This window comes from Myxine glutinosa, chromosome 14, assembly GCF_964187855.1.
Source record: "Myxine glutinosa chromosome 14, kmMyxGlut1.1, whole genome shotgun sequence".
Taxonomy (NCBI): domain Eukaryota; kingdom Metazoa; phylum Chordata; class Myxini; order Myxiniformes; family Myxinidae; genus Myxine; species Myxine glutinosa.
Genome location: NC_136274.1, coordinates 42265112 through 42292092, shown reverse-complemented (window position 1 = coordinate 42292092; position 26981 = coordinate 42265112). Strand labels below are relative to the sequence as shown.

General features: G+C 49.0%; 1 protein-coding gene across 2 annotated transcripts in view; it reads left to right on the top strand.

Annotated features, from left to right (window-relative positions):
* LOC137439729 (NADP-dependent malic enzyme) overlaps nucleotides 1-26981 on the top strand; it is a 140830-nt gene that overhangs the window by 100039 nt on the left and 13810 nt on the right. For both annotated transcript variants that reach the window (XM_068135769.2, XM_068135770.2), the window contains one exon: nucleotides 13356-13453. In XM_068135769.2, coding sequence (XP_067991870.2) covers nucleotides 13356-13453 — 98 coding nt within the window. The remainder of the gene's footprint in view (nucleotides 1-13355; nucleotides 13454-26981) is intronic.

Sequence of the window (26981 nt, the reverse complement as noted above, 5' to 3'; positions counted from 1 at the left end):
ACTGTGATGCCGTTTGGTTTGTGTAACGCCCCCGCCACCTTTGAGAGATTAATGGAGCATGTGCTAGGCGGCATGCCATGGCAATCATGCCTGGTATACCTGGATGACGTCCTGGTACATGCCAAGACCTTCCCCCAGGCGTTAGCTAATTTGGACCAGATGTTCGGGTGCCTCAGACAGGCAGGGTTGAAGCTGAACCCGAGTTAGTGCACCTTGTTTGCAAGAGAGGTGGCCTATCTAGGTCACGTGATCGGCCGCGAGGGGGTAAAAACGGACCCAGACAAAATTAAAGCGGTAGAGGAGTGGCCCGCACCACGTACCATCAAGGAGGTGCGGGGATTTTTGGGACTTTGCTCCTACTACCGGCGCTTTGTGGCGAAATTTGCGGAGTTGGCCCGTCCTCTCCACCGGCTTACGGAGAAGGGGACGCAATTTAATTGGACAAGGGAGTGCCACGAGGCCTTCCAAAAATTGAAGGGGTGTTTGACATCCGCACCCCTTCTAGCTTACCCCACTAGCGACGGGACATTTACCCTGGACACGGATGCGAGCCAGGAAGGATTGGGCGCAGTTTTGTCTCAAACACAGGAGGGCGTGGAGAGAGTGATTGGTTATTATAGTCGGGCCTTAAGTAGGCCCGAGCGAAATTATTGTGTTACTCGCAAAGAGTTATTGGCTATGCTGGCTGCCATGAACCATTTCCACCCGTACCTGTACGGGCGGAAATTTTCGGTTTGAACTGACCATTCCTCCTTGCAATGGCTTCTTCGGTTCAAGGAACCGGAGGGCCAAATTGCAAGGTGGTTGGAAAAGTTGCAGCAGTACGATTTTAATGTGACCCATAGGGCCGGGAAGGCCCATGGTAATGCAGACGCACTCTCTCGGCGTCCTTGTCTGGGGGAAACTGCAAATTTTGTGCGAGACACGAGGAGAGGGAGCAATTGGGCGATTCTGCCCCGATTCTCGTCGTCCGGGCAACCCGGGTGAGAGGGCCAATTTTACCACTAACCGCAGATGAAGAATTTGGAACTTTGGCTTGGAGCACGGCCCAGCAGGAGGATCCTGTTCTGGGGCCGGTGTTCCAATGGGTCAAATTGGGGCAAAGACCAAAGGGGGAAGAGGTCACCCCCCTCGGGGCGCAAACAAAGGCGTATTGGGCTCAGTGGCAGACCCTGGAGTTGAAAGATAACATCTTGTATCGCAAGTGGGTGGAGGTTCCCTCTGATAGAACTTCCTGGCTGGTGATAGTCCCTGACAAATTTAAGAACGTCATATTGCAACAGGTGCATGGTACCCGCTCCGGCGGCCATTTGGGCAGGACAAAGACAACATCTCGGGTCCGCCGGAGGTTCTATTGGGTGAATATGGGGCGCGACATACAGGACTGGTGTCGGAGATGTGACGCCTGTTCTGCCAAAAAGGGACCAGCACGGAGGATGAGCCCCCCCCCCTTCAATTACACCAGGTGGGGGCCCCCCTTGAGCGGGTGGCTATGGATATTCTAGGACCGCTGCCCCGCACCCGCCAAGGTAATAAATATATCCTCATTGTAATGGACCATTTTACCAAGTGGCCGGAGGCCTACGCCCTCCCCAACCAAGAAGCCGGGGTTGTGGCGCAGGCCTTCGTGGAAGGATTTGTATGTCGGCACGGGATTCCACAGGAGATGCACACCGATCAGGGTCGAAATTTTGAAAGTCAATTGCTAAAAGATGTGTGCAGACTCCTGTCAATTCGAAAAACCAGGACCACGCCCTTACGGCCACAATCTGACGGGATGGTGGAGAGGTTCAATCGAACATTGATCCAACAACTGGCATTGTTCACCACCACCCGTCAGGATGACTGGGACGAACATCTCCCGTACTTGTTGATGGCCTACCGAACTAGCCAGCACGGAGCCACCGCATGCAGTCCAGCGTTGCTTATGTATGGGCGGGAGTTACGGGCTCCTGCCGACTTGCTATGCGGTCCCGTGCCAGACACCACGGATACACCGCCGAGGGAGGGTTACGCACGTCACTTGGAGGAAGGCATGGAGCGGGTCCATGCCTTCGCCCACCGCCAGCTCCATCTGGCGGGGGCCAAGATGAAGCGCAGGTACGACGACCGGAGCCAGGGGAGTCAATACGCTCCGGGGATGAAGATTTGGTTCTTTAATCCCCGGAAGCGGAAGGGCAAGTGCCCAAAACTCACCTCGCCCTGGCAAGGCCCGGGAGTCGTCCTGTCGCAAGTCTGTGACGTGGTCGTTAAGATCAAAATGGGGCCACGGGCCCTCCCTCGGATCGTCCATGCCGACCGGATAAGACCTTATGCCGGCGAGCAGGCGCCCTCATGGATCGCCTCGGCTCTAGATGCCGAGGCAGGCCCCAGTACCTCTTGCGACGGGGGCTCGTCGCGTCAGAGGACTGGGGGGGTGGTAGGAGAAGAGGCCTGATGTGGTGGGATGGCAACTCTGCCATCTCTCACAGCGGGGGCAAAGGAGCAATAGATTTATGGGGTTTATGGCAGTGAAAACTAGCCCGGGAGGGTTAGGATATAGTGTGTAGGGATCTAGAGAGATGGCCTTAGGTAACGGTAAGATTAGGTAGTGACAATGATACCTGTAGTGCGGACGCAGGTAGATTGGTTTGGATGATAATGACGTATGTGTTTAGTTTAAAGGGAAGACGGGGAGCACTAAGTTAGCAGGGCAACAGGTAGTTCAGATGATGCCGTGAGTGTGAGTTGTAGTGTGATTGCACAGGTGTGCAACTGAACAGGTGGATGGAGCAGTGTATGAGTGAGTAATGGTGATAGGTGATTGTGCGTTGTGTTGACCAAATGGTCCAGGGACCAAGGTGGGTGCAGGTGGCACCAGGTGAGATTGCACAGGTGTGCAACTGCAGGTGTATTGAGAATGGTTGCGTGGAATAAATGGTCTGGAGTATATGGAGTATTGGAATGGATGGTCGTGGAGTGAGTATGGTGGAAACTGTGGAGTGGAGTGGATGGTGCGAAGGTGTGGATGGGGGAAAGGAGGATGGACCCCCATCACGAATACCCGGGGAGGGTAGTGCAAGTGTTAGGTAGAGGGTACAGGTAAATTGTGGTTGGATATTGGCATCTGTGGTGCGGGTAGTTGCACAGGAGTGTAGTGATGGGTGCATTAGTGTCGTGGAAATGGCTGGGCGTGTAGCCTGTTAGTGTGTGTGTAGTTAAATGGGCACTCCGCCACTGTGAGGATGTCGGCCAGGTGAGGCCGCAGGTGGGCTCTGGGAGCCGGTAGAGTTGTTGTGGATGGGGCCCGAGGATCCGGAGGACGGACCCGGGTAGCCCAGTGCCAGAGGGCACCAAGGGGTGACAGAGCCAGGAGGGGCCTTCCCCAGTTAGTTAGGTTAGGGTGAGGAGCTAGGTAAGCTCGGGTGGCAACTACAGTGGTGGAGGTGTGCAGGTGGGTAGACCTGCTGGGAGAGCTGCACGACCCAGCCCGGAAATTGTGCAAGGGCACAGGGAGTTGCATCGGGGGAGTGAGACCCCAAATTGATGAAGCACCACAGTTTGGTCAATGGGAATTGGTTTTTAGAACCCATAGTGTAAGTTGGCTAATGGATTGGCAGGGAAAGACCCCGGGTAGTGTAAAGTGTGTTAATGGCATTTAGAGGATAGTTAGGATTAAGAATCTCCTTGCACCATCTACATCCACTCACCTGAGGTGATGGTACTCAACACCATGCCAGGTTGTTTTATTATTTTTTATTGTGCAGATGTTTGGAATGTGAGACGCATCATGACGTGGGTGTGACATTGTGTTGATGTTCCATCTCTCCCTCCTTATGAGGATTGATGATGAATTGGGTGATGGCAAATTTTGGTTAGAGGGATTGTGGTAACGAATTTGGTGTAGGGGAAATATGGGGAAGACGTGACAGTAGCGACGAATTTGTAAAGGTGTAGATTTTGTAAATATGGGGTAAGGGCAAAGGTAGAGTAGGTGACAGGGGGGGGTGACGTACGGTAGAGACGAGCTTTCTCACTTCGCTCTCCGTACGCACTTCGCCTTGCATTGCCTGTATTGATGTGTACCCTTGTGACCTTACCCCTCGCTCATCTGCGATAAGCTAGCGATTTTCACTGTGTCTCTGAGTTCTTCTGTAAATTATTTTATTATCCTTCCTTCTTCCTTGGTTTATCCCTGGTGTTGGGCTAGCGGCTAGGGTGCCGGCTTAGGATCCTAGGATCCTGGGTTCGAATCCCGGTCAATCGCTGAATTAACGCCAGGGGGGTTGACTCAGCCTGTCATCCTTCCGAGGTCAGCAAATTGAGTACCAGTTCACTGGTAATTCCCTGCTTGTCGTTAAAGGCGGCAAAAAGGGTTGGCGTCAGGAAGGGCATACGGCCATAAAAACATTGCTTCAAAAAGGGGACCGAAAAACAACAACAACCACGGTTCCCGAAAAAGGCCAACCCCCGCTTGCGGGGAAAAATGGCCTCTAAAGGTGTTTTTTTTTTTGTTTTTTTTCTTCTTCCTTGGTTTCTTTGGTCCTGTAAATAGCAAATAAATTATATTCGTATTGCAAACCCGTTTTGTCTTCTTCTTCTTCACATCCGTGTCGCCTTTGTCTTTTCCCTATTGAATATCTGTGGCGCGGTTTTGGCCAACGTTCAGGAATCGGGTTAGTCGGGGTAACTGTTCGGGCGCGGCGGCCATCCGTTCGGCAAACAACATCCTAGCCGTGTCCGTAACAATATATATATATATACATATATATATATATGTATATATATATATATATGTATGTATATATATATACAGACTTGGCATTTAATATGGAATATTTTTTTTTTCTTGACTTGGGTTTACTTTCTTAACTCAGTATGTCAATCTGGTGAGTTTCTTCTACACTTTGGTGATTTATTTGTTAAAAGAACCATGTCACTGATTGTCTGTCGCAGCAAGAAGTCAACAACGGGATTATATCACAGGTGGCGTGGCAAAATGTACGGACAGGTGCATTTGATGATTGGCTTCACAGTCGGGTATACAAGGGTTGTTGCTTTCTGTATTAGTGGAAAACAACTGCTGCACGTCTCCAAAAGTTATTGCCGCTTCCTCGGGAGATGGTCCGTCAACTCGACAATGCTGTTTGTCATGGAGTGGTGGCTTTACGAAATTCCGGCATGAAACAGCGTGCTATTGCTCGGCAGTATGGCATCACTCAAGGTCAGGTGTCAAAGATCCTGAAACGAATTGCTCAGAGGGGTGTCCCTACTCCAATACCGAGGCCTGGTCGTCCCCGCAGAACCACAAGGAGGGATGATCGCCAGCTGCACACCGGTTAGTCCGCAATGGCCGTACCAAGTCAACTAATCAGCTTAGGGCTGAGTGGCAGCAACTGACAAATGTGCCTGTATCCAGAAGGCTAGTCAACCAACGACTGGTTCAAGCAGGCTATCGTGCCAGGCGTCCCCTGAGAAAGCCACGCCTGACCAGACAACACCGCCAGCGCCGATTGCAGTGGGCCAGAGAGCACCGTCAATGGCAGCCATGACACTGGAATCGCGTGATCTTCAGTGACGAGTCTAGATTTCTGGTCTATCGTCAAGATGGCCGCGTCCGAGTGCGCAGACAAGTGCATGAAGCCGACAACAAAGATTGTATAGTGCCAAGAGTCCAAGCTGGAGGTGGTGGGGTGACCGTTTGGGCTGCTTTTCATGCAGGGGGCAAAACTGACCTGGTTGTTCTGAATGGAAACCTGAACCAGTTCAAGTACAGGGCCATTCTGGAAGAAACATTGCTTCCATTTGCTCGTGCAGCCTTTCGAGGAAACTTTGTCTTCCAAGATGACAATGCACGGCCTCATCGTGCTCGCATGATCCAACACTTTCCTGCTGACCGTGGTGTAGAGCATATGGAGTGGCCTGCCATGTCCCCGGATATGAATCCGATAGAGAACTTGTGGGCAGAATTAACGTGTCAAATCGACCACTTGGACCAGCAGCCGACCTCTGTGCGTGAATTGCAGCAGGCTATTGTCACTGCATGGCAAGCGATTCCTGTCCAAACCTTGGCAAATCTCGTAAACAGCATGCCTCAACATGTACGTGCTCTCCTGAATGCTCGTGGGGGTTACACGAAGTACTGAACTGTAATTTTACTGTCCGTAATCCCAGTCGTAATTTAACTTTTGTTTTTGTTAAAAAAAAATTTGGCTAATGTGCAAAATAAAGAGATACTTCTGGAAAACGTACAGAAGTTTAACACAATACTGTCCGTGAATTGAGTTCGATATCAGTTTACATCACTTTCAAGGATCAATTTATTTGTTTCAAAATGTCAAATGTGGTTTTTGTTTCTTTTAAAGGTCACATTAACAAAAGCTAGAATAATTTCAACATAATTCCAATGAACTTTTGGTTCTAAGACATCTTGAAAAGTAAGTTCACCCCCACAAAAAAAAAATCCATATTAAATGCCAAGTCTGTATGTGTATATATATATATATATATATATATATATCCAAATATATTGTTGCGGATATGGGATTTGGCCTCCATCCATATCCGCTTGTAAATATTCCCCTATTTCCCCAATTCTCCCCAACTATCCCCAATCCCCCATTCCCTAGTCCCATTGTCTGTAAACAACACTCTGTAGAACCGACCTTCCCCTTTTTCCCCCATTAAATGTCGTGCCCAGGTTCACCGCATCTCACGTAGACAACTATAGGACATCTTGCTAGTTAGTCTTAGTCTATGTCAGTTAAGGACTCGTTTCCATTAATTCTGACTCTTCGTTGCACCAGAATGTGATTGTATGGCACCAGTAGTGAGTTTAGGACCTCCCCATACCTCCTCCCATCTTCCTCATGAAACTACAACAACAACAACAACAACAACAACTACAACAACAGCGCGCGGGGAGTGTGCGTCCTCACTCCGGCTTGGTTAGCCGCCATTGCCCATGTGCTCCGACGGGGTTACCACGAAAGGGCTGACTGTCAGCTCCTCGTCAAGGGCGGAGCCCGGTAACCCCCCCGCACCCAATAAGAAGCGGCGGGCCGATTCCATCTGGGGCGGAGCTAACGAGCCGAGGGCGTGTCACTCCCCGCTGGATATACGCAGCCACTTACCGGAGGTGACGCCAGATGCGCCCCCAGCTTGGAGAGAGAAGTCGCCACCTCCGAGCGCTGAGAGACCTCCCTGCATCTTTTGGACCGCGCTTTATCCTGTCCCTGAGCCAAGGTGCACCTTGTGCTGTCCATCGACTACCTGCCCTTCCTTGCCATCAATCCCTGTGTGAGTCAGTCTTGTCCCGTTTATCTGTCGTCTGTCGGGGCTAATATAAGACCGTATTTAAGTGCCCACCTTCCTATGCTGTACCTCTTGTCCTTGTAATCTAAACGTTCCGCATACAAATATTATAACCTCCTCCGGAGGTCTTGAGAACTGTACCCCTGGTGTCGTGTCATTCAACCCAGCCGTTGTATCCTTTCCTTAATTGATTTAGCATAGCGCGATTTGGCCAACGTTCGAGTGGAATCGGGTAAACTGTGCAGACGCGGTCATACCAAACCGCTCGGTAAACTAACATCCAAAACCGCGTCTGTAACAATATCTTCAGTTCTCCAGCTTTCAATGAGTGCACGTAATGACGTCACTGCCATGTACATACGCTCTGCCTGTCAAGCTCTCAAGAGAACCCTCCGACAGAGCAGAATTTTGATCTTAGTTCAGATACTGTCATAAGTGGGTTCAATGGTGGTGGGTTCTTATGACGCATATATATATATATATATATATATATATATATATATATATATATATATATATATATATATATATATATATATATATATATATATACACATATATACATATATATATATACACATATATACATATATATATATATATATACATATATATATATATATATACATATATATATATATATATATATATATATATACATATATATATATATATATACATATATATATATATATATACATATATATATATATATATATATATATATATATATATACATATATATACATATATATATATATATATATATATATATATATATATATATACACATATATACATATATATATATATATATACATATATATATATATATATATATATATATATATATATATATATGTATATGTATGTATATATATATATATACTAGCTTGGCTTGCCTCGCTGCGCTCGCCTCACCAAGCGTCGTTACTGAGGGACGGGCTTATTTTAGCTGAGGCTCATGACTGTACCTGAGTTGCTGTGTTGTCATGATTTACACCAATCATCTATCTATAATTCCAGTAATCTCTGTGTGTATGTGTGTGTGTATGTGTGTGTGTCTGTGTGTTTGTCTGTGACCGCTGTTTCTCGACAACCACGGGTCCGATATACTTGAAACTTGCCAGGTATATTGCTGGGGACCTGAGGATGTGCCTTTTCAAGGTTTCATATTAATCGGAGAAGTAGTTACCGAGCTATGGCGATTTATTTACCAAACTAATCACAGAACAGGTTGCGGGGTAGGCCAGCCAATCACAGAACACGTTGTTGCGTAGGCGTGGCCGATGTGAATTTGAGGCGTAGCGGGCGCCATTTGGAGGAGCTGGGAGGACTCAGTCGTGATAGAGTGAGCCTGAGTGAGTATATCAAGACAAGAACAAGATCTAGAAGGAGGTATGTACGGTGCGATTCATATAATATATTGTTTAGTTATCGTCGATGAGGAATTTGGGGTCGGAATGGGTGATCGGCCTGGGTGACTGGGTCTCGACTAGATGCTGGGCCGCACCAAGGAACGGGCACCCACGTACGGGCACGTCCTAGTAATACAAACAATTACTTTGCACAAATGTATTTGTTGTGTTTGTGATATTACATTTTTATAGGCAATTTAGGTTGAAGATTTAGGTTGAATGTTTTTTTTCAAGAAAGAACCCCTCAGCACATACATAGGGGAGGGGTAGGTGCAGACTGGAAGTTTGGGACGATTACACCTCACCACCACGTAATTCAAAACACCTCACCACCAAGTAATTCAAAACACCTCACCACCAAGTAATTCAAAACACCTCACCACCACGTAATTCAAAACACCTCACCACCACGTAATTCAAAACACCTCACCACCAAGTAATTCAAAACACCTCACCACCACGTAATTCAAAACACCTCACCACCACGTAATTCAAAACACCTCACCACCAAGTAATTCAAAACACCTCACCACCACGTAATTCAAAACACCTCACCACCAAGTAATTCAAAACACCTCACCACCAAGTAATTCAAAACACCTCACCACCAAGTAATTCAAAACACCTCACCACCAAGTAATTCAAAACACCTCACCACCAAGTAATTCAAAACACCTCACCACCAAGTAATTCAAACACCTCACCACCAAGTAATTCAAAACACCTCACCACCAAGTAATTTAAAACACCTCACCACCAAGTAATTTAAAACACTTCACAGCCATCAAACACGTAATAAAAACACCTCACAGCCATAAAACACATAATAAAAACACCTCAAGCCATAAAACACATAATAAAAACACCTCACAGCCACAAAACACGTAATAAAAACACCTCACCGCCACGAAATTAAAAACACCTCACAGCCACAAACACGTAATAAAAATACCTCACCACCATGAAATTAAAAACACCTCACAGCCATAAAACACGTAATAAAAACACCTCACAGTCATAAAACACGTAATAAAAACACCTCACAGCCATAAAACACATAATAAAAACACCTCACAGCCATAAAACACGTAATAAAAACACCTCACCACCGCAAAATTAAAAACACCTCACAGCCATAAAACACGTAATAAAAACACCTCACAGCCACGAAATTAAAAACACCTCACAGCCATAAAACACGTAATAAAAACACCTCACAGCCACGAAATTAAAAACACCTCACAGCCATAAAACACGTAATAAAAACACCTCACAGCCACGAAATTAAAAACACCTCACCACCACATTATTTAACAACACCTCACCACCAAGTAATTCAAAACACCTCACCACCACGTAATTCAAAACACCTCATCACCAACTAATTCAAAACACCTCACCACCACATAATTAAAAACACCTCACCACCACGTAATTATAAATACCTCACCACCACGTAATTCAAAACACCTCACCACCATGTGATTTAAAAACACCTAACCACCATGTGATTTAAAAACATCTCACCACCATGTGATTTAAAAACACCTCACCACCACGTCATTTTAAAACACCTCACCACCACATAATTCAAAATACCTCACCGCCATGTGATTCAAAACCACCACAACGTTATGAAAAACACTTCACAACCACGGAAACAAAAGTTTGAGGGAGTCGTTAATGCTTCAGTCACATTTGGCTCGGTGGCCGTAGGGTCTACAAAATCTACGGCCACTAGCAATTATAGGGCGGCCGCAGTATTTCCACGGTCACACAATGTAGCAGTCACATACGTTTTTATTTTTCGGGTAGCCGCACGGGGTATTTAGAAATTGTGGAGACCGAAAACGTGGGGGTGCCGTACGGTCTTTGATTTGATGTCGCACGGTGACCTTAGGGCGTCCCTGCGGCGGCCATAGAATTTTCAAGGCAGACGCAAGGTAGCCTCAAGGTGCCCGCAAGGCGACCGCAGGGGGGCCCTAAGGCGAACGTGCGGCCAGACGGACGGTAACGAGTGGGTATATATACCAGTTCTTTTTCATATGTATAACAGCACTTACAGTTGTCATGGCTACGGCTTGTCGAATTGCTACGGCCAACCTAGAAATGAAAAAAGTTATAACTCCGCGCTATAATTCCACGAAGACCCCTACGGCCTGTAAAAGATAGCCATATGCCCTAGGGCCACCCTGAGGCCACCTCAGAAACTCTGCGGCCGCCGCACGTTTCTGTCAATTTAGGGGGGGTACGGCCGCCGTATCCTAGCCGTAGAGCAAATGTGACTGAGGAGTTAGTGACAACACAGACACTGCCCAGATGTGTAGATATATAGATAAATGACTGTACCCGAGTTGCCGTTTTATCATGGTTTAAACCAATCATAATTCAAACAATTATTTTGCACAAATGTATTTGTAATATACGTGATATCACATTTTATAAACAATTGAAGTTGAAAAAAAAAAGTTTCCCAAAAAAATTCCAAAAAAAAAAAAAAAAAAGGAAACCTTTTCAAAAAAATACCCTTAGGACATACCGACGGGAGAGATATGTGCATACCAGAAGTTTGGTACGATTTCACAAAAGTTTGAGAAAGTAGTTCAGTGACAACACAACACAAGACGAGACAAGACAACACAACACAACACAAGACAACACAACACAACACAGGACAACACAGGACAGGACAGACGCTGCACAGATATATATATATATATTTGTGGCATGTAGATAAAGCCGAGTTTGTGTCTGTGGGTCATAAGCGTCATCCATTCTACAGACCACGCCTCTCCCGCAGCATCATGAGCCCCACCCATTAGCCAGACACCACCATTTTGTTTGAGTCGCATAGCTCTGACGTCCCATAGGCCTCTTGTGTACATTTGAAGCATCTTCAATCATTAAATAATAAAGTGAGTGGGTGTACGTGTGCATATTTGGAGACAAGAGTGCTTCCTGATCAGAATGAGGTAAAGTGACACGTTTGTGGGGTCTCAGGTTTTGATTTCATTAATTTTTAAAATTCCCCACGCTTTGAGGCCTAACAAAGGTAAACCCTTTTGGACTATCCCACGATTTAGTGTTGTACCATTTTTGACTTGTTACTGTTATCGTTTGACTCCACTAAAATAAATTCCAAGAAAATTTGACAAAATTAGACGTTTTTAAACAAAAAATGCATTCAAAATAACTAAATATTAAATAGATTTGTGGCTTTCGGACTGGGGTATTGCTTATTTGGAAGGTCTATTCGAAATGTGTTTGCATTTTCAGTGGTCCCTCAAGGTGTTCTGAATGAAATCTGGGAAAAAGGAACGTTTTTATTTTTATTTTTTATTTTATTTTTATAATACGTGGAAAAATGAACGGGTCCCTACCGCCGTTTTGTGAGATGCATGCATACTATATAGGACATCTTCGAAAGTTCTTTTTGGCCGTTGGGAAAGGAGGGGAGAAGAGGAGGGAGAGGAAGAGGTGAGAGGAGACTAGAGAAGAGGAGTGTGAGGGTGGAGGAGAGCGGAGAGAAGACAGTGAGGGTGGACGACAACAGAGAGAAGAGGGTGAGGGTGGAGGAGAGAAGAGAGCGAGGGTGGAGGGGAAATAGTGGAGAGGGGAGAAGGGAGTGGGAGGAAGGACCCGGCGTTGCCCGGCAAGGCCGGGTACCTTTGCTAGTGGGATACAAAATGTAAACTGGTCAGCCTGGCAGAGGGACGCGCTTTACCGGGTGCCGTTCGAGGGTCTATCCATTGCTGCCGCTCAATAAAATTGTATTAACAGGAAATTGTATGAACCCGTCACTTCTCATCCATAGATATTTATCGTAGTTTTTTGGGGTCTGATTTGTATTTAGGAACAGAACAATTATGGTTTGAGGTACCTAAAATAGGGGAACTTAAGGTAAAAGTGCTATTGTTCTACAATGGTAAAACATATCTGCATAGAAATACCAACAAATAAAAGCTGGCCTTCTGTGCTCTTGCCTCGTATTCATCGTTTGATCTCAAATCCATATTTCTGGAGTATATATCAATAAAAGCAAATTTGACTTCACTGTTCTCATACTTATGGAGGGCACTGTATTCATCTTTGTCAGGTCTGTAATGCAGAAATCTCAATTTAGAAAAACGAGTTTTCGCATTGTACTTGAGATGAGGCTCTGTACGAGTTGAGTCGGCCGATTTCATTTTTCCGCTCTTTGCTCACGTCATGATGGGTTTTGTACAGGGTGCGGCTTCGTGGAAGTTGAAAATCTCAACACTCGGTCATTGTCGTGCGGCGTATCCAAGGCCAAAACGGCCTCCGTTGCTTTGCCAAGAGGAGTTTTCCTGCGTGACTGTATTGTCGACTGTTCGGCTGCCTGAGTGTGGGTTCCAAACCTTGTTTGTTCACCTCCACCCACTCACAACGACAAACGTAAAACCAAAAAGGTCTTTCTGGGTGAGACATCCTCCCTCACTGCAGCTGTAGATGATTTGTCAACTCGTCAATGGTTGTAAGACATGGATGTGATGGAATTTTAATTGCTTGCAGTGTATATCAAATCTTGCGACCCAACGAGCGGAGAATGCAGTTTGTTTAGGCTTGTAACCATCCAATTGGTCATTATTTGATAACTCGCTTGTCCCGACTTGCTGTTTTCAGGCACCGCTGCTGTGGCTGTGGCGGGCCTTCTGGCGTCTTTACGCCTCACCAACAATCGGCTCTCTGACCACAAGATAGTTTTCCAAGGAGCTGGTGAGGTGAGCGTTTCGATTTGATGTTTCTCGATTTCCTTAAATTGCGAATGAAAAGATTGCAAGTATGGTGTTGCTGGCATTTTGGATAAAATGTGGGTTTTGTGCATTAAAACAACAATTTGGACATTCCGGTTATTCTTCGAAGTCCTTATTGATAATTTATTTGTGCCAGGGGTAAATTATGTATTTCATCTCAACTATTCTCATCAATCCTGACAAATCTCACACTCTTGCTATGTCTCTCAGAAAAGACTGACTGGACAACCCTCCCATCCACTTTCTGAATAATCCTCTCCAAGAAGTTCTGTCACTCAAGCTTTTGGGTCTCACTATCTGCCATGATCTTTCCTGGGATAACCACATTTCAAATCTGGCCTCCAAAGCCAGTCACCGACCGGGCATCCTCCATCATGTGAAGTCCTTCCTTGGCACACCTGAGCTCCTCACCACATACAAGGCTTTCATCCACAGCTCAATGGAATACTGCTCTCCCCTCTGGGCCGGTGCTCCTGCCTCACACCTCGCTCGGCTTCACGCTGTTGAAACCAAAGCGTTCAGAATCATTGGAATCTCCCGCGATGAAGCTAACTCCGAGGGCCTTTCACTCACTCACCGCAGGCAGGTTGGTGGTCTTTCTGCCTTCTACCGACTCCTCTCTGGCCTTGCTCCCCCAGCTCTCTCTGGGCTCTGTCCCCCAAATACTCCTACAGGTCACACAAGATCTGCCAGCAACCCTCTTCTGGTGAAATTGACAAAATCAAGACTCCATGTTCACCTTCACTCTTTCATTCCTCTTTACTTCCACGTCTGGAACAAACTCCCTCACTCTCTTCAATCCCACTCCTCCCTCCAGGTCTTTAAAACAGCTGTTCACCACCATCTCTTGCCTTTCTCCATCCAAAACCTTGATCTCTTCTACCCCCGTTAATTCACTCCCAGATCCACTTTTTTGCCCATGTGTTTTTTTTTACATCTGCCGCCCCCCCCCCCCCCCCCACTTCACCCGCCTTCCCATGCCTCCTCCCCCCAATCCCTCTCCCTCCCACAGATATTCCGATGTCTCTGTTCTCTGCTGTTGTACTTGTGTGCTTCCCTCTCTCTCCCCTTATTATGTTTTATGTGTCCGTTTGTTTTTTTGCGATTGACGTTAGCTCTTACACGAGCCTCGATCTTGTATACCAAAAATAAAAAAAACTATTTGAGAGAAAATTCCCATTTCTGAGCTAATTATCTCCGCCACCGAAGGTGGACGCAGGTTAAGTTTTCACCTCTGTTTGTCTGTCTGTGAGCAGGATATCTCAAAACGTAATGGGTGGATTCGGACGAAACGTGGTGGACAGGTTGGGTGTGTGACAAGAACAAATCGATTGGATTTTGGTTTAGGTCTGGATCGAGATCCCGCCTGTCGGTGGGGTACAAAACGTAAACTGTTGAGGCTGGTCGAGGTACCGTTGTTGTTATGTATTCCATGTGGCGACTTGAAAAAGAGGGAAATGGTGTACGTATGTGGCATTTTGTAAATTAACGTCGTATATTAAGACATAAATCCGATGTTATGACCTTGCTCCAAATGTAATGTCTGTACGTGAAGGATTCGTCAGACAAACACGAATTGTGAGATTCCACAAGGTTGAATAGAATGTAGCCAAGGTTTAAAACCATCCGAAACATCGCATCTCCACATCCCTGGGATCCACTACTTTCACTGGACAAGTGGACGATGTTAATGTTATTGGAAAAGTGGAGCGTATTGGAAAAGAAAAGTAAATAAATGTTTCCATCAGCTTACACAGAGTGATTATAATAATGATAAACGGTTTGTGGCCGATCAACCTGTGTCCTTTAAATTATTCAAAGCCCTCTTCAACACCTGGCGGTTTGTAAGGTTTTCATTCCACACTAACATGTGGTGTTTCTCCACTGTGGGCTGCGGCTTCACCAACCACTGTTTCTGTGCACAGTTGAATCGAAGGCCCTGAACATTATTGACAATTCCCACAAGCAGGCCTAAGATCATGGGGTGGTACCTCTTCCTGACTGCAGACAGATTGGCAACCTTAGAGGCCTCTCTCGTTTCCTCATCTCGTTCCTCTTCCCTTGCAAACCTTTGCCTCCCCCAAGCTTTACCAGGTAGTACATATGGGGTGCCGAGAGAGGTCAGGGGAGGGGGGAGGGGCTGGCGGGGTAACTACCCCGGGGGCCAGGACCTAATAGGGGCCGATAATTATTCCTTCAGTTTCTGTTTCATGTCATGATTGTTTGTGACAATAAAATATTGGGGGCAGCTTTATTTTGTGTCTCCCTCCAGGCCACTCAGGGTGATTTCCCCAGTATGCCATTGCAAAGGGCAGAAACACCCTCCCTCGTAAAAATAAACTACTGTGGGAACAACTTACATAATGACAATCATAGTAATGAGGTAAATGAACACAGGAGTGTTGGTCAAGCCCAATCCAGATGAAATGGGTTAAGAAATGAATCCGCATGTAGGAATAAGTCAATAACACCACAATTCTCCTTAAACATGGCATGTATTTCTGACGACGAAAATACGGAAACCTCCGTGGAGGTCATCAAAAAAATATAAGATTAAATGGGCAGGGGGGGCCCCTTCACTTGGTATTGCCTCAGGGCCCATTCTGGCTTGCGGTGGCCCTGAGTACATGTACGTTTATGAACCCACTCAAAACTCTTCTCACCTCCACTCCTTTACCACTCTTCCCTCCATCCCTCCCACCTTCCTTATCCCATTCTTCTCCGTTGTGAAATCAAGTTCCTGAGTGTTCTTTCCCCCTCTAGTCCTTCAAGATGACTGTCTATCCCTACCCTTGTATCCCAGTCCTCTTTGGCCTGCAGCTTATAAATATCTATATATATATGTACAGTCACGTGAAAAAGTAAGTACACCCTGAAGGAACTGCGCTCCAACGCGAGTCGAAAGAATTGACGCGACCAAAGACGGAATTCGTCCGAGTTGCTTTATTGAAACAAAACAGCTCAGGTATTCTGACAAGCCCCTTTATCGGGCAGCAATATATATACACATTTATGTCGGGAAGTTTGCCCGGCAAAAGCTATACCGGGCATGCCCGGGTGTCAAGGGCGAGCCTTGGAAAGGCGAGTCTGGACCTGCCCGGGCGTGTTTGGCTGCCGCCTGGCAAGTCGAGGCTGGGCGTGCCCGGGCGCTCTGGGCGAGCCCTGGAAAGGCGATAGCGGGCATGCCCGGACGCTCTGGGCGAGCCCTGGAAAGGCGATAGCGGGCATGCCCGGACGCTCTGGGCGAGCCCTGGAAAGGCGATAGCGGGCATGCCCGGACGCTCTGGGCGAGCCCTGAAAAGGCGATAGCGGGCATGCCCGGACGCTCTGGGCGAGCCCTGGAAAGGCGAGAGCGGGCATGCCCGGGAAAGACGAGACCGGGCGTGCCCGGGAGGTTCGGGCGTGCCCGGGAACAGTGAGTCCGGGCATGCCCGGGAGAGGCGCGTCTGGCCGTGTTCTGGCCGGTGCAAGGCGATTGTGTGCATCCAGCGGTAACCGCTACACACGCCCCTCCAGAATCGACCTGCACCGGCAGGGTCAATTTAAGGGGGGTCCGGATGACCCGGCCGAAGCGACCCCTGGAGGGTCGTGGGGAGGGGTCCGATGTGGTGGTGGGTGGTCGAGCGGGGGGAACTGTGGACGGGGGGCGGCTTCGCCGCGGAGGAAGGGCCAACCGTGGTGGTCGGTCGACGTCCATGTGCGCCGGTTTGAGGCGGTCCACAGAAATCCGGTCCCGCCGGCCGCCGAAGTCGACGATGAAAGACTTGTCGCCCCGTCGCAGGACCCGGAAGGGCCCGTCGTACGGCGGCCGGAGTGGCCCCCGGTGCGCGTCATGACGCACAAAGACGTACTCCGCTGTGCGAAGCGCCGGGGGGACGTAGGACTGGGGGCCACCGTGGCGGGACGTCGGCACGGGGGCAAATCGTCGGGCGGCCTCCTGGAGGTCCGAGCGCTGGCGAGCGGCGGACCAGGGACTGGTAGCGTCGGGCACGAATTCGCCCGGGACGCGGAGCGGCTGGCCGTAGACGAGCTCGGCGGCGGACGCCTGGAGGTCTTCCTTGGGGGCCGTGCGAAGGCCCAAAAGGACCCACGGCAGCCGGTCGGCCCAACCGTCGTCCTGAAGGCCGGCCATGAGTGCCGCCTTCATGGAGCGGTGAAACCGCTCGCACAACCCGTTGGCTTGGGGGTGGTAGGCCGTGGTGCGGTGCAGCGTGACCCCCAACGAAAGGGCGACCGCGCCCCAAAGCTCAGACGTGAACTGTGGGCCGCGGTCGGACGAGATGTCCGCTGGTGCGCCGAAGCGCGCGACCCAGGTGGCGATGAACGCCTGCGCCACGTCGGCGGTGGTGGTGGAGGCGAGGGGCACAGCCTCCGGCCACCTGGTGGTCCTGTCCACCATGGTGAGCAGGTGGGTGAACCCCCGCGAGGGGGGCAGGGGACCCACCAGGTCCACGTGGACGTGGTCAAAACGCCGTTCAGGCACGGCGAAAGGTGCCAGCGGGGCCTGGGTGTGGCGGTGGACCTTGACCCGCTGGCAGGCCGTGCAGGCGTTGGCCCAGTCGCGGATGTTTCGTCGAAGGCCGTGCCAGACGAAACGCGCCGACACCAGCTTCTGAGAAGCTTTCCGGCCCGGGTGAGAAAGGCCGTGGATGGAGGCGAAGATGCGGCGCTGCCAGGAAACGGGCACGATGGGGCGAGGCTGGCCCTGGGAGACGTCGCAGAGCAGGACGGTGCCCGCGAAGGGAATGTCGGCCAGGCGGAGGCCCGTGTCCGCCGCACGGAGTGCCTGCACCGAGGCGTCGGTGGTCTGGTCGGCCGCCATGAGCGCGAAGTCCACGCCGAGGTGGACCGCGTTCGCGCTGGCCCGAGAAAGACAGTCGGCCACGGCGTTGTCTTTGCCGGCGACGTGCCGGATGTCCGTGGTGAACTCCGACACAGCGGAGAGGTGGCGCTGCTGGCGGGCCGACCACGGCTCCGTGACCTTAGCCATTGCGTAGACCAACGGCTTGTGGTCGACGAAAGCCGTGAACGGGCGGCCCTCCAGGAGGTGTCGGAAATGGCGAACGGCCAGGAATAGCCCGAGCAGCTCGCGGTCGAACGTGCTGTAGTTTAACTCGTTCGGCCGGAGTTGCCGGCTGAAAAAAGCGAGTGGCTGCCAAACCCCGTCCACCCATTGCTCATGGACGGCGCCCACCGCGTAGTTGGAGGCGTCCGTAGTGAGGGCAATGGGCGCGTTGAGCACCGGGTGAGCCAGCAGCGTTGCGTCGGCGAGGGCCCGTTTGGCGCTGGCGAAGGCCGCGTCCATGGCCGCGGACCAAACAATGTCATGCTTGGCCGGCTTGCCCCGGAGGGCCTCGTAAAGGGGCCGCATGAGCTGAGCAGCGCGGGGCACGAATCGGTGATAAAAATTCACCATGCCGAGGAACTCTTGGAGGGCCTTGATGGAACGGGGACGCGGGAACGTGGTGATGGCCTCAACCTTGGTCGGCAGCGGCACGGCCCCGGTCTTGGTGATGCGGTGGCCCAAAAAGTCAACGGTCGTCGCGCCGAAGTGGCATTTGACCGGGTTGACAATTAAGCCGTGCTCGCTGAGGCGACCGAACAGTGTTCGGAGGTGGAGGAGGTGCTCGGCGCGGGACGTGCTGGCGACGAGGATATCGTCCAGATAGACGAAAAGAAACGGCAGGTCGCGCAGCACGCCGTCCATCAAGCGCTGGAACGCCTGGGCCGTGTTCTTGAGGCCAAACGGCATCCGCAAAAATTCGAACAGGCCGAACGGCGTGATGACGGCCGTCTTCGGGACGTCGGCCGCCCGGACAGGTACCTGGTGGTAGCCCCGTATCAGGTCAATTTTCGAAAAGATGACCCGTCCCGCCAAACGGGCGGAAAAGTCCTGAATATGCGGAATCGGGTACCTGTCGGGGGTGGTAGCGTTGTTGAGACGGCGGTAGTCACCACACGGGCGCCATCCACCCCCGGCTTTGGCACGATGTGCAGTGGCGAGGCCCACGCGCTATCGGAGCGCCGCACGATGCCGAGGTGCTCCAACGCGTCGGACTCGGCCTTCGCCACGGCGAGCTTGGCCGGGTCGAGGCGGCGGGCCCTGGCGTAGACCGGCGGGCCCGTAGTGGGTATGTGGTGCTCGATCCCGTGCCGCACCGCGACGGCCGAAAACGTCGGCCGCGTGAGGGCCGGGAATTCCGCGAGCAGGCGAGCGAACTCGTTCGCTGCCGGGAGGGCGCACGCCAGTTCGGTCGGCGCGGAGCTGCTCATCGTGCACGCCAGGGAGCTGAAGGTCTCGGCGTTGACAAGGCGACGACGTTTGACGTCGACCAGCAGCCCGTGCGCGCAGAGGAAGTCGGCGCCCAGCAAAGCCATGGGGACGCAGGCGGTCACAAACTCCATTGAAAACGCTGGCTGCCGAAGCAGAGGGTGACGACGCGTGGGCCGAAAGTGCGTATGGCCGAGCCATTAGCAGCGACCAAAGAGGGGCCGCAAACGGCGTCCCGCCTGTCCTGCTCGGAGGCGGGTATGACGCTCAGTTGGGCGCCGGTGTCACACAGGAAACGCCGCCCAGACGCTTTGTCCCGAATAAACAGCAAGTTGCCCAAGTGGCCGGCGCTCATGGCTGGGAATGAACACCGGCCCGGCCGTTTCCCGACCTGCCGAAAGTGCACGGGGGCCGGCACGTCCGAGCCTTGTGTCCGAACCTGGCGTGGTAATAACACCACGCACGGTCAGGTGGAGGCCCCGGCCGTCGTGTCGGAAGCGGGCGGTGCGGCGTGGCGGCCGCCAGTTGCACCGGCAGTTCGGCCTCCAACCGCGCAGGGCGCTCGGGCGTCGTGGGCGTCGCCTCGGACGGCGGCGGGCTCCAGGTAACCGCGCCGATGTGCTGGCCCGCCGAGGAGATTTTATCGGCTTCCCTGGCGAGGGCGCGGGAATCCGTGATCAACGTGCCAGCCAGGGCGAGGCGTACCGGGTGAGGCAACTGGCGAAGGAACAGCTCGCGGAACAGAAAATCCGGAGAGTGCTCACCGAGCAACGAGAGCATATAGTCCATGCGCTCTGACGGGCGCGTGTCGCCGAGCTCGGGCAGAGCGAGCAGGCGCCGTGCGCGTGCTGCCGGTGAGAGGGCGAATGCATCGAGGAGGAGTGTCTTCAGCGCGTCGTATTTGTCAGCAGCCGGCGGGTGCTCGAGGAGGCTCAAGGCGCGGGCCGCGGTGGCGGAACCGAGCGCCGCCACAACATGGTGGAAGCGGGTGTCGTCCGCGGTGATGCCTCGCAGGGCGAACTGAGAGTCCGCCTGAGCGAACCAAACAGCGGCGTGAGCCTCCCAGAAGGTAGGCAGTTTAAGCGTCACTGCCGTATCCATGTCGGTAGGTCACCAATGAAGGAACTGCGCTCCAACGCGAGTCGAAAGAATTGACGCGACCAAAGACGGAATTCGTCCGAGTTGCTTTATTGAAACAAAACAGCTCAGGTATTCTGACAAGCCCCTTTATCGGGCAGCAATATATATACACATTTATGTCGGGAAGTTTGCCCGGCAAAAGCTATACCGGGCATGCCCGGGTGTCAAGGGCGAGCCTTGGAAAGGCGAGTCTGGACCTGCCCGGGCGTGTTTGGCTGCGGCCTGGCAAGTCGAGGCTGGGCGTGCCCGGGCGCTCTGGGCGAGCCCTGGAAAGGCGATAGCGGGCATGCCCGGACGCTCTGGGCGAGCCCTGGAAAGGCGATAGCGGGCATGCCCGGACGCTCTGGGCGAGCCCTGGAAAGGCGATAGCGGGCATGCCCGGTCGCTCTGGGCGAGCCCTGGAAAGGCGAGAGCGGGCATGCCCGGGAAAGACGAGACCGGGCGTGCCCGGGAGGTTCGGGCGTGCCCGGGAACAGTGAGTCCGGGCATGCCCGGGAGAGGCGCGTCTGGCCGTGTTCTGGCCGGTGCAAGGCGATTGTGTGCATCCAGCAGTAACCGCTACAACCCCATGTAAAGTTTTGACTTTTTCAACATATATCAACATACAGCTATTTGATCTTCATTTCAACAATATTGACAGATAAAGGTGATATAATATAACAAATATCATGAAACATTTACATTTTGTAGTCCCTGGTGCCGCATGTAGGAATAAGTCAATAACACCGCAATTCTCCTTAAACATGGCATGTATTTCTGACGACGAAAATACGGAAACCTCCGTGTAGGTCATCAAAAAATATAAGATTAAATGGGTAATGTTTCTGGGGTTCTTGTAAATGTAAATGACATTCTGGGGTTCTTGGAGACTTCTTTCAGCATCTTGCGATCTAAATTTACACCCTGGTGTTGGGCTAGCGGTTAGGGTGCCGGCTTAGGATCCTAGGATCCTGGGTTCGAATCCCGCTCGATCGCTGAATTAACGCCAGGGGGGTTGACTCAGCCTGTCATCCTTCCGAGGTCGGCTAATTGAGTACCAGTTCACTGGTAATTCCCTGTTTGTCGTTAAAGGCGGCAAAAAGGGTTGGCGTCAGGAAGGGCATCCGGCCGTAAAACATTGCTTCAAAAAGGGGACCAAAAAACAACAACAACCATGGTTCCCGAAAAAGGCCAACCCCCGCTTTGCGGGGAAAATGGCCTCTAAAGGTGGTTATTTACATTTTGTAGTCCATTGTATAATTTAAATAAACATAAATGCAAATTTCGCGTGTGGAAAAAGTAAGTACACCCTTGGCTCTAATAGGTGGTATTGTCCCCTTTGGCAGAAACAACCTCAAGTAGGCGTCTCTTATAACTGTCTACCAGTCTCTGACCTCGACTGGGAGAAAATTTTGCCCTCTCCTCCATGCAGAATTCTTTCAGCTGTGCGATGTTTGAGGGGTTTCTGGCATGCACAGCTCGTTTCAAATCCCCCCACAACATCTCGATGGGATTTAGATCCGGGCTTTGATTTGGCCATTCCAGAACCCTCCATTTCTTTCTTTTCAGCCATTCCTTGGTGGATTTACTGGTATGTTTAGGGTCATTATCGTGTTGCAAGGTCCACCTTTGGTTGAGCTTCAAATTTCTGACAGATGGCCTCACATTATCCTCAAGCACCCTCTGGTACAATGAAGAATTCATAGTGGATTCTATGATGGTGAGCTGCCCAGGCCCTGATGCAGCAAAGCTGCCCCAAACCATATTTCCACCACCATGCTTTACAGTTGGTATCAGGTTATTGTGGTCAAATGCTGTCTTTGGTTTTCACCAAACATGTCTTCTGGTACTGTGGCCAAATAGCTCTACCTTTGACTCATCTGTCCAGAGTACATTGTTCCAGAAGTGCTGGTCTTTGCCTAGGTGTTCATTGGCAAACTTTAGTCCTGTCCTGATGTTCTTTCTGGACAGCAAAGGTTTCCTCCTGGCACACCTCCCATGTAGATCAAATTTGTGCTGCCTCTTTCTAATGGTAGACTCGTGCACTTTGACATCAACAGTGGCAAGAGCTACCTGTAGGTCCCGTGATGACATTCTGGGGTTCTTGGAGACTTCTTTCAGCATCTTGCGATCTACTCTCGGGCTGAACTTGCTGGGGCGGCCTCACCTGAACAAGTTGGCAGTTGTTTGGAATCTTCTCCACTTGTAGATGGTCTTCCGGACAGTCGAATGATTGATTTCAAATTGTTTGGAGATCTTTTTAAATCCCTTCCCAGACTCGTAGGCATCTATAACCTTCTTTCTGAAGGCCTCAGAGAGCTCTTTTGATCTAGGCATGGTGACGCCGCTCACTTCAACAACAAAGAGCAAACCAAACTAAATGTCTGAGGTTTAAATAAGACAGGTTCCTTCAAGATCCTCTCTATCGATGTTCTAATCATTTGCACCTGAGCTGGTGCACCTGATTCTAATTTTAGGTATTTGAAGTAGTGATAAATGTAGGGGTGTACTTACTTTTTCCACATGCGAAATTTGCATTTATGTTTATTTAAATTATACAATGGACTACAAAATGTAAATGTTTCATGATATTTGTTATATTATATCACCTTTATCTATCAATATTGTGAAATGAAGATCAAATAGCTGTATGTTGAAATATGTTGAAAAAGTCAAAACTTTACATGGGGTGTACTTACTTTTTCACATGACTGTATATATATATATATATATATATATATATATATATATATATATATATATATATATATGTGTATGTACGTTTATATATATAATATATATATATATATATATATACTACTGTGTTCAAAAAGTATCCGACCTTTATTTTTCGTGCGTAAAAAAAAAAGAAGCGAAGGAGGCGTTGATTGGTGCACGTATGTAGGCGATCCTAATGCGCACGCGTGAATTTTTTCCCACCTGCAGAAGCTGTCATTCGACGGCAGACCGCCGATGAGTGAGGACATGAAAGCGAGCGCCGTCGGATTTTCGTTTTTGACAAAATGACGGAAAAACCTGAACAACGCTACTGCATCAAATTTTGTGTAAAGCTTGGCGATTCCCAAGTGGAAACGATCCGCAAGATTCAACACCGTTCATTCCATTATGAAGGAGGATTTGGGCTTCAGGAGAATCTCAGCGAAGTTCGTACCAAAGCTGCTAACGATTGAGCAGAAGCAACTCCGTTTGGAGATTGCACAGGACATGCTGGAGACTGAACAGCGATCCCAGCTTCCTCAACACAGTGATCACTGGCGATGAGTCCTGGGTTTATGGGTACGACCCAGAAACCAAGTTGCAGTCATCACAATGGAAGCATCCAACATCCCCGAGGCCAAAAAACACAAAATTTGATGCAGTAGCGTTGTTCAAGTTTTTCCGTCATTTTGTCAAAAACGAAAATCCGACGGCGCTCGCTTTCATGTCCTCACTCATCGGCGGTCTGCCGTCGAATGACAGGTTCTGCAGGTGGGAAAAAATTCACGCGTGCGCATTAGGATCGCCTACATACGTGCACCAATCAACGCCTCCCTAGCTTCTTCTTTTTTACGCACGAAAAATAAAGGTCGGATACTTTTTGAACACACTACGTATATATACACTACCGTTCAAAAGTTTTAGAACCCCTCGATTTTTCCAGTTTTTATTGAAATTTAAGCAATTCAAGTCCAGTGAATAACCTGAAATGGTACAAAGGTAAGCAGTAAACTGTTCGAGGTAAAACAAACAAAAAAAAAAGTTTAGGTTAGCAAAAACGGGAAAATAATGCAAATTGCACAGTTATGTTGTTAAAAAAAAAAGGCCTTCTTCACGGAACAAGTAATGGGTTAACAACTTACAGCTGTTCTGCAGCAATGTAAGTAAATTAAGCCTTGAAAGTCGATGCAAACAATTCCTACAGGTGTCCAACCTCTGCTGATTACTTGATTACAAATCCCCTGTCTGTATAAAAGCAGTATTGGAACAGACTGTTATTACACCCTCTGAAGCATTATTTGGACAATACTGCACTACAGGAAGTAGTAAATTGCGATCATAATGGTGAGAAAAAGGCAATTAACAAAGGAAGACAGACAGACCATGATAACCCTTAAAAGTGTAGGTCTTTCCTTTAGAGAAATTGCAAAGAAAGCCAAGGTGTCAGTGAGTACAGTTTCCTACACCATCAAAAGGCACTTGGAAACTGGAGGAAACTCTGACAGGAAGAGGTCTGGCAGACCCAAAGCCACAACAGAATCAGAAGACAAGTTTCTGAGAGTCATCAGCTTGTGTGATAGGTGGCTCACAGGACAACATCTTCAAGCACAGCTTAACACTGGTCGAAGTAAGCAAGTCTCAGTTTCAACTGTGAAGAGAAGACTTCGAGCTGCAGGTTTGACAGGTCGAGTGGCAGTAAGAAAGCCTTTGCTAAGATGGCAAAATAAGAAAAAGAGGCTTGCCTGCGCCATGAAGCACCACCAGTGGACTACTGAAGACTGGAAGAAGGTCTTACGGACCGATGAATCAAAATTTGAAATCTTTGGTTCATCACGCAGGGTTTTTGTACGCCATCGAGTAGGCAAAAGGATGGTTCATCAGTGTGTGACACCAACTGTCAAACATGGAGGAGGAAGCGTGATGATCTGGGGCTCTTTTGCTGGATCCAGAGTCGGCGACTTGCACAGAGTGACTGGCACCTTGAACCAAAAGGGCTACCACAGCATTTTGCAGCGCCATGCAATACCCTCTGGTATACGCCTCGTTGGTCAGGGGTTCATCCTACAGCAAGATAATGACCCTAAACACACCTCCAGGCTATCTCAAAACTACCTTCGAGGAAAGGAACAAGACGGTAGGCTTCAAATCATGGAATGGCCAGCACAGTCTCCAGACTTAAACCCCATCGAGCTGGTTTGGGATGAACTGGACAGAAGGGTGAAAGCAAAGAAACCTACAAGTGCAACACATTTGTGGGAACTTCTGCAACAGTGTTGGGAAGAATTTCCAGAACAATATTTGATTTCCATTGTAGAAAGAATGCCACGAGTGTGTTCGGCAGTTATATCTGCATAAGGTGGCTACTTTGCTGAGTCAAAAGTTTAAATTAAATTTTGTTAAACAAAATGTTTCTATGATTTCCTTTAATCTCCAATTGTTTATTTGTTCTATGCTTAATTTCAGAGTACATTGAGACATTAAACTGTGTAAATTTCAACAAAAACTGGAACAAGTACAGATACATTCAAAGTACACCGCCCCATGCCAAATAATTAAATATCCTCCAGCGTGGCATTTCCAGGGTGCCTCCGGCGCCCGGCAATACCGCAGTGCAGCTCATAGAGGCTGTGTTTGGAGGGAGAGGTGTACACTAATTGATTGATTAATTGCATACTTAAAATCAATAAAAGATTGTCATAAAATATTTTCTTAAGCAATTGGCTAATAGCATAACTAAACCACTCGTGCTTCATCCGAAGATGTACCTTTTAGAAATGTAATTAAAAAAAGTCATTCATAAAAAAATTAAATAATTAATTTATTAATCAATAAATCCAAAATATCCTTGATAGCCACATCACTTGGTCATTGTCATGCTCAAATATCAGCTTTCTAACTCAAAAGGTGCCTGAGATAATGCCCAGATGAGAGAAAATAAATAAGCCCTCAATCGCTAATAATTAAATAACTAATCAATTAATTGATTCATCAAAAAACAAAAAATACCGTTTTTTGACAAAGTACTTGCTCACTATTGTGCCCAAATTCCAGCTTCCTAGCTCAAAGGATGGCTGAGATATCACCCGGACAAACAAGAAAACAAACAAACAAACAACCAGAGTTAAAACTGAGTACTCCCTTTCAGCGTGCGTCATTGCCGAGCCCCCTTCAGTGCCCGGCAATGACGTTATGCAGCACCTGGAGATGGCATAGGAAAGGAGCGGTGTACAAAAATTGAGGTGTTCTAAAACTTTTGACCGGTAGTGTATATTGTATCTCTTGCAGCATAAACTGTAGTGTTTTTCATGAAGGAAGATGAAGGTGAACCGAAATAGTACTGATTTGAAACTCGGCCTGCTTGGTTTCCTGGTGTCTATTTTTTTTCCT